At 50.9% G+C, this 15,748-nt stretch overlaps 1 protein-coding gene across 3 annotated transcripts; it reads left to right on the top strand.

Annotated features, from left to right (window-relative positions):
- Positions 1-5,538: 5,538 nt before the first annotated feature.
- On the top strand, positions 5,539-15,005 carry Ca7 (carbonic anhydrase 7). 3 transcript variants are annotated; one of them, XM_052166409.1, is made up of 7 exons: positions 5,539-5,680; positions 8,249-8,446; positions 12,364-12,482; positions 12,864-12,959; positions 13,062-13,124; positions 13,605-13,760; positions 14,211-15,005. In XM_052166409.1, exons 1-7 carry the CDS (start codon positions 5,641-5,643, stop codon positions 14,331-14,333), a joined length of 795 nt encoding a protein of 264 aa, XP_052022369.1. In that variant the 5' UTR covers positions 5,539-5,640; the 3' UTR covers positions 14,334-15,005. The 3 variants fall into 3 exon arrangements, with proteins under 3 accessions (XP_052022369.1, XP_052022370.1, XP_052022371.1); XM_052166411.1 differs by lacking the exon at positions 5,539-5,680 and adding an exon at positions 11,416-11,482 and having other exon boundaries at positions 8,397-8,446; XM_052166410.1 differs by lacking the exon at positions 12,864-12,959.
- Positions 15,006-15,748: the final 743 nt, after the last annotated feature.

Here is a 15,748-nt window from a genome sequence, read left to right as displayed (position 1 = left end):
CCAGGAAAGGAAAGATCGACAAATGTAATTGGAAATAACTACATGGGGCGGGGCGGAGGGTATTGATTGTACTGCCCGCGAATGTGTGATTTTTTTGTGTGTGTTTTTTTTGTTTTTTCCAGACAGGGTTTCTCTGTGTAGCCCTGGCTGTCCTGGAACTCAGTCTGTAGACCAGGCTGGCCTCGAACTCAGAAATCTGCCTGCCTCTGCCTCCCAAGTGCTGAAATTAAAGGCGTGTGCCACCACTGCCCAGCTTTTTTTTTTAATGTGTGATTTTTGAGAAGCATTCAGTTGTTGATAACTGTACAAGGACACCTCAGAGCATGCATTTCTTACAATTGTTTAATGTTTATTTATTTATGGGTGTTGTGAGTGCAAGAATGTCATCGTGCACTCATGGAGGACAAAGGGTAACTTGCAGAAGTCACTTCTCCTCTTCAACACAGGTTCCAGGGATAAACCTCAATCTTCCAGCTAGGCATTTTCCTGCTGAACCATTTTGCTGCCTCTTCTTTAAGGAAAACTTATTCTTAAATGTGTATATGTGTGAGGATTCACACATGAGTGCAGGAAACATGGGCCACCCACCCCACCCCGGAGTTTGGGTTACAGGTGTTTGTGAAACATTCAGTGTGGGAACTGAACTTGGATCCTCTGCAGAGCAACACATGCTCTTAACTGCTGAGCCTTCTCCCCAGCCCTTTAAAGGAATGGGTGCAAAGGAAATGAAAGAAAAAGGGGAAGAAAAAAATTAAAGAGTTTATCGCTGTAGTCACTTTGGCTAAAAGAATGAAGCAGGGGTGCTGGAGAGATGGCTCAGAGGTTAAGAGTACTGACTGCTCTTCCAGAGGTCCTTAGTTCAAATCCCAGCAACCACATGGTGGCTCACAACCATCGGTAATGGGATCAGATGCCCTCTTCTGGTGTGTCTGAAGACAGCTACAGTGTACTCATCTGCATAGAATAAATAAATCTTAAAAAAAAAAACCCAAAAAACAATGAAGCAGGGCCTTTTAGAAGCAAGCTTTATCCCACGTGTGAGGGGGATGGGGTTAAAACATTTGCACTGAGATTTCACAACGCAGGGGTGGTAAAAAGATTTTAATTCCCTTTTGTAAGCAAAACTTCTATAGTGTCTTATGGAAAAGTCTAATATTTAATGGGTTTTATATGTTCAACCTACTTCACACACACAGAGAATAGGCTTGTATTGGGGAGAGGGAAACAGCTCAACTTAAGAATTAGAAAAAGAAATACTCTGACATTTCTGGTCAGACCCAGTTCAAGTCTTGTTATTTCCTCCATCCTTACTGATTGCTCTTCAGTGGCATTGGGTCTATAGGTTTGGGGGAAGCTGAGGACAGCCTGTAACCTGCGAGAGACCAGCCAAGAAAGAAAACGGCATATATATATATATATATATATATATATATATATATATATTGTGCCGCTTGACCTCCAGCCTGGCCTGCCTGTCATTGTCACCTTTGCCTTTCTCCCAGGGGCTCATTGCCTGCTTCAGGCCTCTCCGCATAAGCAGCTGAGGCAGCAGCCGTCTCTAATGTCCGAAGTCCTATCCCTCACAACTGTCTCCGGGCTTAGCATTTACAAAGTATTTGATAAATGTGTGTTGAACGAAAGGATAAAGGAAAAGACTTTCGCTCTACTTACTTACTTTTATTTATGTATGTGTTGTATCCTGGGCACCAGAAGTCGCAGTTACCATCTCATCTGACCATCCCTACGGCCTCCTAGGCTGGCTTGTCCTATCTCATAGGTTAATGAATAAATAAAGGAAGTGCAAATTCAGACTCAAAAGAGGTGAAGCTATTTGCTCCAGGTTGCACAGCCATGATCCTGGGAGCGTGAACAACATCTGTCTGGTCTATGTCTACAAATCCAGGCTCATTATTTCACACCTTGTGTATACACGTACACTCAGACTTGAGTGGAACTGTGTATGTGGTGTGTGTGTGTGTTGCTAGGGATCAAATCTAAGAGCTTCTTTTTAGTACTAAAAGTAAGGATTCCAGCCTAGCCCACGAGCCCTATATATAGCGAGGAGTGAGGTGGAGGCATTGTTCTGCCTGTTGGTGTGGAGCTGGACATCTGCTGCTGCAGTATGTGTCCACAGAGATCCCCAAAGGACGGGCAAGGCTGGGGCAACCCCTCACTCGCCTCTAGAGCACTGTACTTTGGAGAAGGGAAGTGAGACCTGGCCAAGGTTATGTGACAAGTGAGATGTGGCTTTGCAGGCGGCCCACACTCTCCTCCTTCAGCCCTTTCTCATACTCCCACATTCCATATCCCCTGCACCACTGATGTCTTTGAGACCAAAGAGTAAACTCTCAAGCAAAGAAATCAATTCAGCTTTAAAGAGAACACGTAACTGAACCTGGAGGTGTCCCAATGGGGGACAGTCTCCCCCAAGTTGACCTGAGTGGGCTGCTGGGGCCACTGGGGTTTCACTTGAAAGGGCAGATGTCACTGGATCTTCATACTTGCCTAAATTCCCAGCACTAGCAGGAAATTACTGGGAAAGTCTGCAGGAGAGAATGAATTGGATCTTTTGCTTGGTGTGATACATTGTACATCTCTAAACCTTCTAAGCACAGAGAAGGAATTCATAAATGCTCTTTCCACTTTCATTTTGTATCTCCCTCCACCCTTCTCATCTCCGGTCTCCTCCCTGGAATCTCTCTTGCTTTCCTTGACTCCTTGCACGTGCCTCTAAGAATGAGAAACAAATGTGAAATCCACTTTCCCCCTTGCTGTGATTTCAAAGGCATGAGTGAGGAGCCCAGCAGCCTAGATCTTCATCTCTGCTGTCATTCGCTGTGTCCTTTTGGCCCATCACTCAATCTCTCTGGGCCTTGCTATCCTCATCTGTAAAATGGAGTGTAAATTTCTCTCCCAGGAGTACTATGCAGGTGGTACTGGATGCACGTTGATGTAAAAATTTCCAGTTTTCTTCTTTTCTTTTTTTTTAAACTTTTCTTTTCTGTGTATGAGTGCTTTGCCTGCATGCATGTCTGTGTACCATTTGCATGTCTGGTGCCAGAGGAGTCCAGAAGAGGGTGTCAGATTACTTGGAATTGGAGTTACAGTCTGCTGTGAGCCACCACGTGGGTGTAATGGATCCAACCTGGGCTCTTTGCAAAAGTCACACGTAGTTTTTGTTTTGTTTTGTTTTTTTGTTTTTTTTTTCCCCGAGATAGGGTTTCTCTGTATAGCCCTGGCTGTCCTGGACCTCACTCTGTAGACCAGGCTGGCCTCGAACTCAGAAATCCGCCTGCCTCTGCCTCCCAAATGCTGGGATTAAAGGCGTGCTCCACCACTGCCCGGCTGCCATACTTGTTCTTAACCGCTGATTTATTTCTTCGGCCACCTGCCTCCAACTTTATGCTTTTTAAAGACTATTTCATTTTACTTCATTTCATAGTTTGTGTGTGAGTATTTTTGCCTCCAAATATGTGTGTGTATACACTTGCATGCCTGGTGCCTCTAAGAGGCAGAAGAGGATGTTGGATCCCTGAACTGCGAGTTAGAAACAGTTGTGAGCTACCATGTCAGGGCTAGGAACCAAACACAAGTCCTCTTGCAAACACAAGTATTCTTAACTGAGCCATCCAGCCACCCAATCTTTTTCTTTAAGTATCATAAATACATTTAGAAAAGGTCTCAATTACTGTGAAGAGGAAGGGACAACAGATTCTGTACCATCCAAAGATCCTGAAGGGCATTGTAGCTCTTTCAGGGGAAGAGTATCCCCTGCAGGTGACAGGACTCTACATGTCCCCTGAAAGCCAAGCTGTCCTCTTTGCCTTGCCAAGCTGTAGGCAGTGTTTCTGGCTTGGAGATCTAGGACTTCAGTAATGTTGGGATTGCCAGATGTGAGGGTACACACCTTTAATCCCAGCACTTGGGAAACAGAGGCAGGCAGATCTCTGAGTTGAAGTCTAGCACGGTCCACAGAGCCAGTTCCAGGACAGCCAGGGCTACAGAGAGACCCTCTGTCTCAAACAGCAAACAAATGTTAGAATCTCTGTGGTCGCTGATCACCCCCTATACCTGGCGCGTGAGTCTTCTACCCCTGCCCTGAGGTCAGATCTGTATGGAGAGCCCCTGTCTGCTCTTGGGTCAAAGGGGCGACTTTCTAGGACTAGCAAATCACTGAGGTCAGCTCAGCTGACGAGCTACCCATTAATGAGACAACTTTATCTACGGAACCTGGGAGAGGAAATTGTGAGAGTCAGACCTGTAGGGGGGTCAGGTAGATGAGATGAGTGGTCAGTCAGGAGCAGAAGAGGAAGCAGCAGCCCCTGGCCACTGTCTGACCAGCAGAGAGATTGTACAAAGGGTTCGTCGGCTCTTCTTGGACATAGGGCCCTGGGTGCAGCAACTATTTGTCCTTGCATCCACCCATCTGTTAATCTTCCCCAAACTGTCTGCTGAGGCCTAGCCAGAAACAGCCTTATCCTTGGCACAAGGCCACATGTTAAGATGAATCAGATTGTGCCTATTGGAGCCAGTGGGTGGAAGACAGGAGACATACCAAGAAGAGGGAACGGCAAGGACAGGGCTGGTGGATGGGGTAGGTCGCGCCAAGGCAGGTATTAAGGTACCTTGACTATAACGGGGAGAGCCTATGTGCCCTGCAGGTGCTTTGATGGTTATGCAGAGGCAAAGAGAAGGCACAGATAGCAGGCTTTAGCAAGGCTGGCAGAAACTCCCTGAAGGAGGGGGGCTCCAGAGAATAAGAGGCCAGGCCAGGAGGCAAGAGTTCACACGTGATTCCACTAGAACGTCATCAGCAGGTCCAGCCTCCTGCCAGCACACTGGTTGGTGCTTACTTTCTGCTTCTACTTCTAATTGCCCCTGGGCCAAGGGATTGAAGATTGCCAATCTTATACCTACTTCCCACATCTCCTCCAAGATGCCCAGACCCTCACATCCACAGGGTCCCCTTGTCCTCGTAGCTTCTGAAATGAGACAAACTGGGAATGAATGCTTGGTGCCCCAGTTAGCTGACCTTGGGCAAGTCATCCTACCTTCCTCTGCCTCAGTCCCCTATTCTCTTATAGAGCAGCAGTTTAGGCACTGAGGCTGGTAGAGGTGGCTATATCACAGCTAAAGCTTGACCCAGCCCCACCACAGCATCTGGAAAACAGGCTAAGCTTCAGTTCTGGCCACTTGCTGGTCAGTGAAGCAGGGAACCTGGGGACCTAACATCCAGGTCTTCAATGAAGGACAAACATGGGATGGAAGATTCAGTGTGAAAAATCCTCCAGTCCTCAGCGTGGATGGTATCTCCGGTCCCAGAGTTCATATATGTGCTGGCTCAAAAAGGAAGGAGGGTGGTGGGGACCCAGAACCGATAAGAGACGAGGAATAGGCTTATCTCTTCATGACCTCCTATCTCGACCTGGGACTTCACTGGCCAGTGGGTGGGTGGGGGCAGGGCAGGACCAGCCTTTTTGGCTCTGATGGGGGCTGGGGGGCGGGTCCCTGGGAACCGCTCCTCCCGCCCGCCGCCACTTTAAGAGGCTGCTCCACCGCGGCAAGCCGGGCCGGAGCCGCAGACGGAGCGAGCGGACAGAAGGGAGCCGGCAGGTACAGGGCCGCGGAGACAGCAGCGGCATGACCGGCCACCACTGTTGGGGCTACGGCCAGGACGACGGTAGGCACAGACCCCTGGTTCTCACCCAGCTGGACTCACTGCGACCCGCGCGTCCGATTAGGTTTTTGGAGCCTGCAAGCCCCACGCTCCAGAACCCACCCGGACCTCTCTCTTCTCGTGCAGTCCCCAGAACCCAACCCCTGCCCTGCTTCCTTTGATCTAGGCGCAAAGTCCGTGCTGCGCCCCGGGCCCGCCCGCGAACCACTTGGTCGCTGAGCGCGTCCTGCCGCCGCCTCCGCGCAGCGCGGGACTGCAGCGCTGGCTCCCACCCGGCTCCGCACTCTCTCTCCCCCGGCGTGCGCAGCGCTTGCAGGTGGCTTAGGGCGACGGGGGCGGGAGGGGGGGTGGCCGAGTCGCAGTGCCATGCGCGGGTGTCATTGAGGGGAGAGCGCACCACGGGTATGCAGGGACCTCCCAGGAGCTGGGCTCCGTGTCCCCACGAGAGAGTTTCCCCGGTGGAGTGTCCGAGCTGCGGTGCAGGCTGGTACGCGAGGAAAGAGGGAGGGCACTTCGGGACACAACCGGAACGTCTGGGTGTCTACACCCGGGAGAGTGGTTCAGTGCGTCCTAAGTGAATGGGGTCATGGGCGGCGGGTCTGGCTAGGTGGACCGCTCCTCCATTCTGTCTCAGTTTCCTAGGCAAACCGAGAGAGTATGAAGAAGTCTGTGAGCCAGCCAGCTTGAGTGTGGGTCTGGGGCAGGTCAGCTCCGTTTGGATGTGTTGCTTGCCAAGGATAGGGTGTGGGGCAAGAGAAGGGCTTCTCCATTTCCCAGAGAAGAAAGATGATCACACAGGTTCCTGATTGTCAGGAGGGGAACCCAGGCAAGGCGAGTGGAGAGGAGAACAAGTGCTGGAGGGGGTACTATCCCTCCAACCCCACGGTTTCCAGGGATTGTCACTTTGTGAGAGCGAGCGAACGTCCTGGGCTATTTATTGTCAGTGGTAGGAAGTTGCAGCTGACCAAAGGGAATCCCATAGTTGATGCAATTTCTGCCCTCTCTGGGACGCCCAAAGACTAATGGCCGTGGTTTTGGATGGGCAACCTTAGATTTGGACATACTAAACTGGACAGGAACATTCAGGGTAAAAGGAGATGACAGAGACCGTCAGAGATGGTGAGAGAAAAGCCAGGTTCATAAAAGACCATCTTCTGTCTGCAATGCACTGGATCCGCTTTTAAGTGCCGCCCCACCACCCCCGTAGTCCCAGTGCCCGACCTAACCTTCCTACTAACCCTGTCCTCCAGCTCTGAGCTTCGAGCATCCTGAACAGCTTGTTCTCTCCAGGCACCTACCCCTCACGCAGTCAGACCTGGGCGCTCCAGCTCAGGAAAGGGAAGGACAGAGGACAGAGGTGCCCAAATGCGGCATCGCTCACAGGGCTTCAAAAATAACCCAGTAGGGCTGGGCCACCATTCTGAGTCATCCATTGGGGACACAGCTCTGTCGGCACCTGCTGCTGTTTTCTCGGGAAAACTTAAGAAGCCAAAAAGGGGGAGAAGCACCAGCCGGCAGTAGTTCTAAAAATAGGCTGCCTCTCAGGATGTTCCCCGGGGAGATGCTGAGCCTCCCAACTGCAGATGGAGCCTCTGGGAGGCAGGTGGTGGGTGCCTGTGGGTGTGCATGCAGGTGTGTGTGTGTGTATACATACATGCATTCTTGGGAGTATGTGTGCATGGGTATGTGGCCTGCTGTGGTCCCTTCGTTGGGATCCCAATAGAAGGTGTTTGTGTATGAGGATGCATATGTGTGTGTCAGGTGTAATCAACAGGGCCGGGGTGTGTGTGTGTGTGTGTGTGCAGGGGGAGCTTGGACCCTCATGATCTGCTGAGTCCAGGTCACTGCATATTCATACATGTATGCATGTACACAAGAAGATCTATATGGACCAGTCAGCACATGTTTGGAGAAGACGGGTAGAGGCAGTCCATATACATGCTATATGTTTATACCAGTGGACATAGCATGCTCTGTGCTTATACTGGTGCATATATGTACATGTGAGCATGCATGGCTGATCCCCCACCTGTTTTTCATTAATGACATGAACCCCATTCTGCTGTGGGGAACCCATCACGTTGTGGTGGTGAGGAGAAAACACATCCCCCTACCGACAGCCAGGTTGATGAGAGTTTTTGTTATTCCAAGTGCCAAGTTTGCACTAAGTTCCTTGGGATACAGGAAGACGCTAGATTGCTGACAGGATCAGGTAAAATAGAGTGGCTTCAGAGGCTCAAGGGCCTCCCTGAATGTTTGCCTCGGGTTGAATAGAATTACTGTCTGGAATCACCTCTGAGCTTATGACTGGGTTATGTGCCCTGCCCTACAGTGCCTCTCTGGGCTGCTAACGATGCTGGGGAAGGGAATGGGAGACATTTGGAAGCTCTTTCCCAAACAAGGAAATGGGGGGGGGGGGATGAATGAAGACATGAAAGGGTGGCATTAGGATTAGGGGTTGTCCCCCCATCCTCCCCATCCCCCCATCCCCCCCATTGTCCCCATCCCCCCCAGCTCAGCTTGTCCCATAAAACTTGGCTGCCTGAGTCTTTGACCTTTCTCTACCTATAGGCCCTTCAAATTGGCACAAGCTGTATCCCATTGCCCAGGGAGACCGCCAGTCACCCATCAATATCATATCCAGCCAGGCTGTGTACTCACCCAACCTGCAGCCATTGGAGCTTTTCTATGAGGCCTGCATGTCCCTCAGCATCACCAACAATGGCCACTCTGTCCAGGTGGACTTCAATGACAGTGATGACAGAACGGGTAAGTGGTGCCTGCCAAAACCTGACACTAATCCAATCCCCTTTGGGCCAGCACCACAGGTGGGGCTGTCCTAGGAAGGAAGGGCAGCTTGCTGTGGTAGGGAATGGAACCTCTCCCTCTCACCAGCTGTGGTAAATCCTGGAGCTCAGCCTCAGCCTCTCATTGCATAAAATGGAGCAATAAGATCTATTCTCTAGGGCCACAGAGGAAGCAGTGAGAAAAATTGAAATGGTGTTTGTAGTCCTGCATAAAACAGATGCTTAAGAAATGCTAACTCCCTTCCTTCCGTTCCTCTCAGAGCTTCAGATCAGTTTTGGTTTCACTCCTAGCTACCCACTGACCTGTGGCCTTGGCCCAAGCCCTCTTCACCGTGATCAGAACAGGCCCACAAAAGAAGAGGAGGAGACTGGGGTGCTCTGTGTACCCAAGTGCCTGCTAGAATTCATGGTGCATGCCTTTAATTCCTCTGGAGGCAGAGGCAGGCAGATCTCTGAATAGGAGGCCACTCTAGTCTAGAACAGAGCAAGTTTCAGCAAGGGCTACACAGAGTGACCCTATCTCAAACAAAAATAAATGAAAAGAATTCTGCTAGCCTCTCCTTCAGTCTTCCCAAGAACCCATTACAATGCCTGAGGCTCAACAGTAGAGCACTTTCCCAGCATGCACAAAGCCCTGCAGCTGGAGGCTGGAGTCACAGCTTAGTTAGTATAGCCCTTCCTTAGAATGCAAAATTCCTGGGTTTGAGCCCCAGCATCTCATAAAACCTAGGTTCAATAGTACATACTTGTAATCCCAGAACTCCAGACATGGAGGTAGGAGGATAGACGTTCAAGGTCAGCCTTGGCTACATAGTGAGTTTGAGGCCAGCCTGGGTTAGTGACCCCATCTAAAGCAGGGCCTCCCTGCCACACAATCAGAGGGGTTAGCAGATCCTCAGTAAGCCTCTGCTCTTGCTGCAGAGCAGAGAAAGCCTAGCAGATCCCCAAGGAGCTAAGGACGAAGCACTCCTTCAGACTGACTCTTCACACAGAGCCGCAGACGCAGACAAGGGGTCAGCTTATGGAGAAGCAGTTTGTAGGCCGGAAACACATCTGCTGAAACATGGGTGCTTCCAGCTTATCCATGACCTTCAAGGTCCTCACCATCATGGAGCAGAGTGAAGTCTGCAGAATACTGTGACTGTGCCTTCTGAAGCCTCTTTGCTTTAAGACCAGAGTCCAGGTTTCCAAGATAAATTCCTAGGTAGAGGCCTTAGGGAAAAAATGCTTTAGTGAAGGAACATTCTTATCACAGGCTCTGTGAGAGAGTGAGCCAGGTAAGAAGAGAAACTGTTAGGTTTTTTTTTTTTTTTTTTTTTTTAATGTAAGGAAATGTGATTTTTTTAATTTTATTTTTACTCTTCCCTGCCCCCTACTCAGTGAAAGCATTCAGGAGAACTTAGCTGTCTAGCTGAAAATCAAGAGAAAAGAAAGCCTTGCACAAGGAGAGTGACTTCAGTTACTTAGCTCTGAGTTCCCGGGTTGGGTAGTAAAAAAGGAAAAAGACTCGGTTGTAGTTTTCGCTGGAAGAAGCAAGCCTAGCAGAGCCTTGGGAAAGAGAGACAATGCATTACCTACTTCTGTATTCTAAGAAGAGTCTTGGGAAGGTAACATAGGACTGTAGATGACCCTGGATGGCAGTTATAGGAGAGCAGTTTTCGTGGCTGTCCCTTAGAACAGCCTTCAAAGGTTCAACTCAGACAAGCCTTTGTCTAAGGACCGGCTACCAAGGCAAATTCCTAGGCACAGGCCTTAGGGAACAGTCTCTAGTGAGTGTTTGGATAACTGGTCTGAGGAGTCACACTAGAGGCCTGGCTGGAGCTCTGCTTCCCCAGGGGCCCAGTGGAAAGAGGAAGAAGGTAGGTGAGGCTCTACCATCCCCAGAATAGGTTACTCTGGAGGTCAAGTGGGCTGATTCCCACAGAACATCAAATACATAGAGAATGCACAGTGAACAGCAGAGCGTCTGTAATCATATCAGACAGCTGTTCTCAATCTGTGGGTACCGATCCTTTGGAATTGTGGATTGAACGACTCTTTCACAAGGGTCCTCTAAGACCATTAGAAAACACAGATATTTACATTACTGTTTATAGCAGTAGCAAAATTACAGCTATGAAGTAGCAACAAAAATAATTTTATGGTGTGTTTTTGTGTTGGGGGGGAGGCTGTGTCAGCCCAACAAGAGGAACTGTATTAAAGGGTCTAAGCATTAGGGAGGTTGAGAACCAGTGATACAAAGGGAGACGCTGGGTACCCCTCTGGCGGCACCATCCTGCAGGGTTCTAGGAGAAGTAAACTCAGACAAGTAGATCCCTGCAGATGAATCCGGAAATCTCCTGACCACAGAACAGCCTAGTGTTCCGTGCAGAGCCACCAAGCCTAGGTCCTGATTCCTTTTGTCACCTGTACTATGGCCTTGGGTAGCCTGCTTCTGACATCAAACAGCAGCGATGGACCTCTGGACTTTGTCCTGGTCACCGATCATGAAGTGGCCTGGTGGAATTGAGCTTAGAGATGTCACTTGATCCAAGAGCTCACATTCAGGCCTAGCTAGGGCCTTTCCACCCACAGATCTCTTTCAGCTGGAAATTCTATCAGTCCCAAGAGGCCTTATGTGTAGCCCTAGATCACCAGCTATCAAGGTGAGAAAGTTACAAAATCACCACAGCTGGGCCCTCCAAAGAATCTCTCTGTACAGGGGATGGCCCTAGGAGGCCCTGAAACTGACTGGGAATGTAGGGGCTCTCAGGAAGTGGCCTCCTATTCCAAGGCAATGGAATGTTCTGGCAAAGTTCCATGTTGGAAGGAAGCAATGTGGCCTGGCTGGTGGTTAGGAGTTTGGGGCACAGAAGCTATGGGCTTGCTCTGTGGGTATGCTCTGTACCTCAGGTATATGGTCTTACCACAGTTTCCTCCCTTATCAAATAGGTCCAGCCAGGCAAGGTGACACACTCTTTTAATCTCAGCACCGGGAAACAGAAGCAGGCAGATTTCTGTGAGTTCAAGGCCAGCCTGAGATATCTAGTAAGACCCTGTCTCAAAACACCACACACACACACACACACACACACACACATAATAAAAGCAAGATAAAAATTGGTCCCAAAATAAATTCTGTCCCTCCTGAGCTACCAAGATAACCAAAAAAATAATTGTTCCCATTTAGCCACGGGTCAGGGCCCAGAAATGGGATGCCTATTGTTTGTGGGAACAAAGGGTCTGAAAGACAGGAGGCCAGCTTCTATAGGAAATCTGGCTGGAGTCAGGAGGGAGGGACCAGTATAAAGCCCTACTCTATCAGAACAGGCTCCTTAACTATTCTGTAGGCTGACTTGGGGGTCAGACTATAGGGGCTGGTAGGAAAAACCCATGTCCTATTCAGCAAGTTTTCCACATGGAAAATATAGACCATAGCCAGGCTTGGTCGTATAGGCCTATGATCTTAGCAACTCTGGAGGCTGATGCAGGAGAATAGCAGGTGTGAAGAGAGCAGAGCAACTTAGCAAGACTCTACCTCAAAATAAAGTCCAAAGAGGGTCAGAGATTATCTCAGAGGTAGAGTGCTTGCCTAGACTATTTGAGGCCCTAAATTCAATCTCCAAGATGACCAAAATAGATAAAAGGCCTTTGGTTGGGATATAGCTCATCAATACACTGCTTGCCTAACATGCAAAACACTGCTTCCCTAACATGGGTTTGATCCCCAACATCATGCATGCACACGCACACACGCACGCATGCACACACACACACACACACACACACACACACACACACACGCAGAGTCCCTAACTGGGCTGCCTGGGTCCTTACACTGCCACTCACCAAGCTGAATGCTCTTCCATATGAACGGCTACATCCCACTTCTACCCACAGTGGTGGCTGGGGGCCCCCTGGAAGGGCCCTATCGTCTCAAGCAGCTCCACTTCCACTGGGGTAAGAAGCACGACGTGGGCTCAGAGCACACAGTGGACGGCAAGTCCTTCCCCAGCGAGGTGAGGTCTTTTTCACTGTATCCCTCTGAATGCCTACAGTTTGGTTGCCTGGGGAAGGAGGGTATATGGGGCTGTGGGGGTGGGTGGGGCTCAAGGATGCCCACAGAAGGGCTCTGAATAACATATGGAGGAGCACCTGGGGCCTTTGGGAGAGACCTCCTTCCCTGTCTGCATGCTGCCTACACACCTGGAGTTTTAGGAAGGACCCAGAATGGGATGGACACTACCTGTGGTTCTCCAGGGACTTCCTAGGATCCTGAGATTAGGGAACTTGCAGCTCCTACCTCTTGCAGAGGGAGGAAGGGGGAACTGATTTCAGGCCCCTGCTGTTTCTGGAGGCGCTCAGCCCTGGTCTGGCCTGGCTTGTTCTTGCCTCTCCAGCTCCATCTGGTTCACTGGAATGCCAAGAAGTACAGCACTTTTGGGGAGGCGGCTGCAGCCCCTGATGGCCTGGCTGTGGTTGGTGTCTTCCTGGAGGTGGGTGGTGGATCCCCAGGGATGGGAAGAGTATGGGAGACTTGCGCTGCCTTAGTTTTGGAATGAAGGGATTGGGGGCTCACACTGTCTTCTTCCTGACAGACAGGAGATGAGCATCCGAGCATGAACCGCTTGACAGACGCTCTCTACATGGTCCGGTTTAAGGTGAGACCTGGCCGAGCCGGGGTTGCAGTTCCTCTCTGGAGCAGCCGGGTGGAGAGAGAGGATGAGTGGCCCATTTACGTTTGCATTCTGACTGCACCCCTAGCTAAGTCCCAGCGTGAGGGCTGGTTCCTCAGGCACTGGACCTGACCACCTTCGTTGGGACCCCATAGGTGCCTAGCACACAATATCTAATCATATGCATGGTGGTCCCCTGCATCTCCCCAGTGAGGGCGTCCAAAGGCAAGGGTATAAACAGGATGACCAGAGCATCCCTGAAGCCACAGTTTCCACATGTAAGCAAATGAGAGGGCCTGGCCCTGGCTGGGAGGGTAGCACCTAGGGTCACAGATATTTGCCTACAGTTTGAATCATCATGTCAAGAAGAGGCCCAAATCTTACTGACAGCAATGAGCAGGGAAACCCCTGGGCTGATCCTGGTTAGAAGCTCTGTGCTAATTCCTGGGCTCCCATCCTTCCCAGGACACCAAGGCCCAGTTCAACTGCTTCAACCCCAAGTGCCTGCTGCCCACCAGCCGGCACTACTGGACCTATCCTGGCTCCCTGACCACACCACCACTCAGTGAGAGCGTCACTTGGATTGTGCTCCGGGAGCCCATCAGAATCTCTGAGAGGCAGGTGAGTCCTCCCAGAGTTGCACGAGTGGGAACATTCAGATTTCAGCCCTGGCGGGCTGACTCCCAGCCAACAAGATGATGTGGTCTGGGCCCCTCTATTTGGCTACCATTTTGACTACTAAACCATAGGATCTTTGATTGATGTCAACGTGGTTGCTAGTCCTGAGGACCCAACCACGGCAGGGAGTGATCCTGGGATCTCTGTGTTTCAGTCAGAAAGCTGCAGTTGCCCAAATGCCTCAGCCAGACAAGATCAGAACCAGCCTTCTGGTTTCATGTTTAAGAGTCCAGGAAGAGGCAAATAACTAAGGCTGACTCTCAAAGAAAAGAAAGGGCAGGGAGACTGGAGTCAGGCAGAAGCTGAAGGGTAGCGCCCCTGAGCGCCATCTGGGATCATAGAGGAAAATAGCACCCTACCCGTCCCCGCCCTGACCATCCTTTTTATCTTAAGATGGAGAAATTTCGGAGCCTGCTCTTCACCTCCGAGGACGATGAGAGGATTCATATGGTGAACAACTTCCGGCCACCGCAGCCGCTGAAGGGCCGAGTGGTCAAAGCATCCTTCCAGGCCTGAACTCCCCACCTCCCCAGCCAGCCACTGGGGCACCATCCTCCTCCCAAGGGCTTCCAGTCAGCTCAGCGGACACCAAACCATCTGAGGCTCGCTCCCAGTTGGGGGAGGGGTGCTACGGGGCCCTCCTTCAGCTGGCTCGCTCCTTGACCACGTTGAAGGGTTCTTGATGGATCCCTTGAGTTGGGGGGTACCCTCCTGCTGCCCTGGGGGCTGGAGGAACAGGAACTGAGCAGAATCCAAGCCTGGGCTGCCTCTGTTCTCCCAGATCCAAAGGCCCTGAGAATTTCCTCTTGTCTTCCCTGCTGGCTGTATCAGTAGCCTCAACTGGAGTTCACACTGTGATGGCCAAGACACAGCACGCCCCCCACCCCTGGGGCAGGGGTAGGCAGCTGTCTCTACCATAAAGACTCAAGCAATAATTAGAGGTGGGCAGAGCTGCCCTCTCTGCATTACCTCTTCTGCAGGCCTCTGCCATACATGCACCTCACTGCCAGGCCATTACAATAGCACCCAGATGCTGGAGGCGATGTGGCCTCCTCCAGCCATCTGCTGCCACGGGCAGGCCCTGGCTATAGCTTATATACTATCTCCCTTTGTTCCCACCCAGCCACCAAAGCCACCTACATAACAATCCACTCATGTACTAGCGAATAAATTCACTTATTCACAGAACCAGTTCTTGAGTGCCAGTGCTCTGTCCAGTACTGTTGTGGGCTCTAGGGAGCCAGTGGTAGTGAGTCAAGGAAGGGCTAGCACTGACTTCCCAGGAGCTGTGGGCGGAGTCAAGGCGGGGCTAGCACTGACTTCCCAGGAGCTGTGGGAGGAGTCAAGGCGGGGCTAGCACTGACTTCCCGGGAGCTGTGGGAGGAGCAAGGAGGGGCTAGCACTGACTTCCCAGGAGCTGTGGGAGGAGTCAAGGAGGGGCTAGCACTGACTACACAGAAGCTGTGGGAGGAGTCAAGGAGGGGCTAGCACCAGTTACCCAGGAGCTGTGGGAGGAGTCATGGCAGGGCTAGGACCAGTTACCCAAAAGCGTAAGGTGCAGAGTAAGAAGCCCCCTCTTTGGGAGAAAACCAGTGTTGTGAGATGTCGAGGAGTTTGAGGTAAAGCAAGGGTGAGGCTCCCAGGTGAGAGCTTAACTATAAACCGATCCACAGGGCCAGGGTTTGGGGTGGGGGTGGGGCTACTGAGGGGCCATGGCAGGGCCCGGTGTGCAAATCGGACAGATTACTGCAGAATGAGGGGAGGAAGCAGTGGCCTGTGACAAGGAGACAAAAGCAGAGACCAAGAAGCGACCAATCCTGAGAGGAATTGATTGTGTTAGATGTCCATATTTATCAGCTCTTGGAAGGAAAATTTAAGGTGGCACAAAATCTAGCTCTAAACTTTGTATTTACAAAAACCTGAAAATGAGT

The sequence above is a fragment of the Apodemus sylvaticus genome, chromosome 21 (assembly GCF_947179515.1).
Source record: "Apodemus sylvaticus chromosome 21, mApoSyl1.1, whole genome shotgun sequence".
Lineage (NCBI taxonomy): Eukaryota > Metazoa > Chordata > Mammalia > Rodentia > Muridae > Apodemus > Apodemus sylvaticus.
This window is presented reverse-complemented; position numbering and strand designations above follow the sequence as displayed.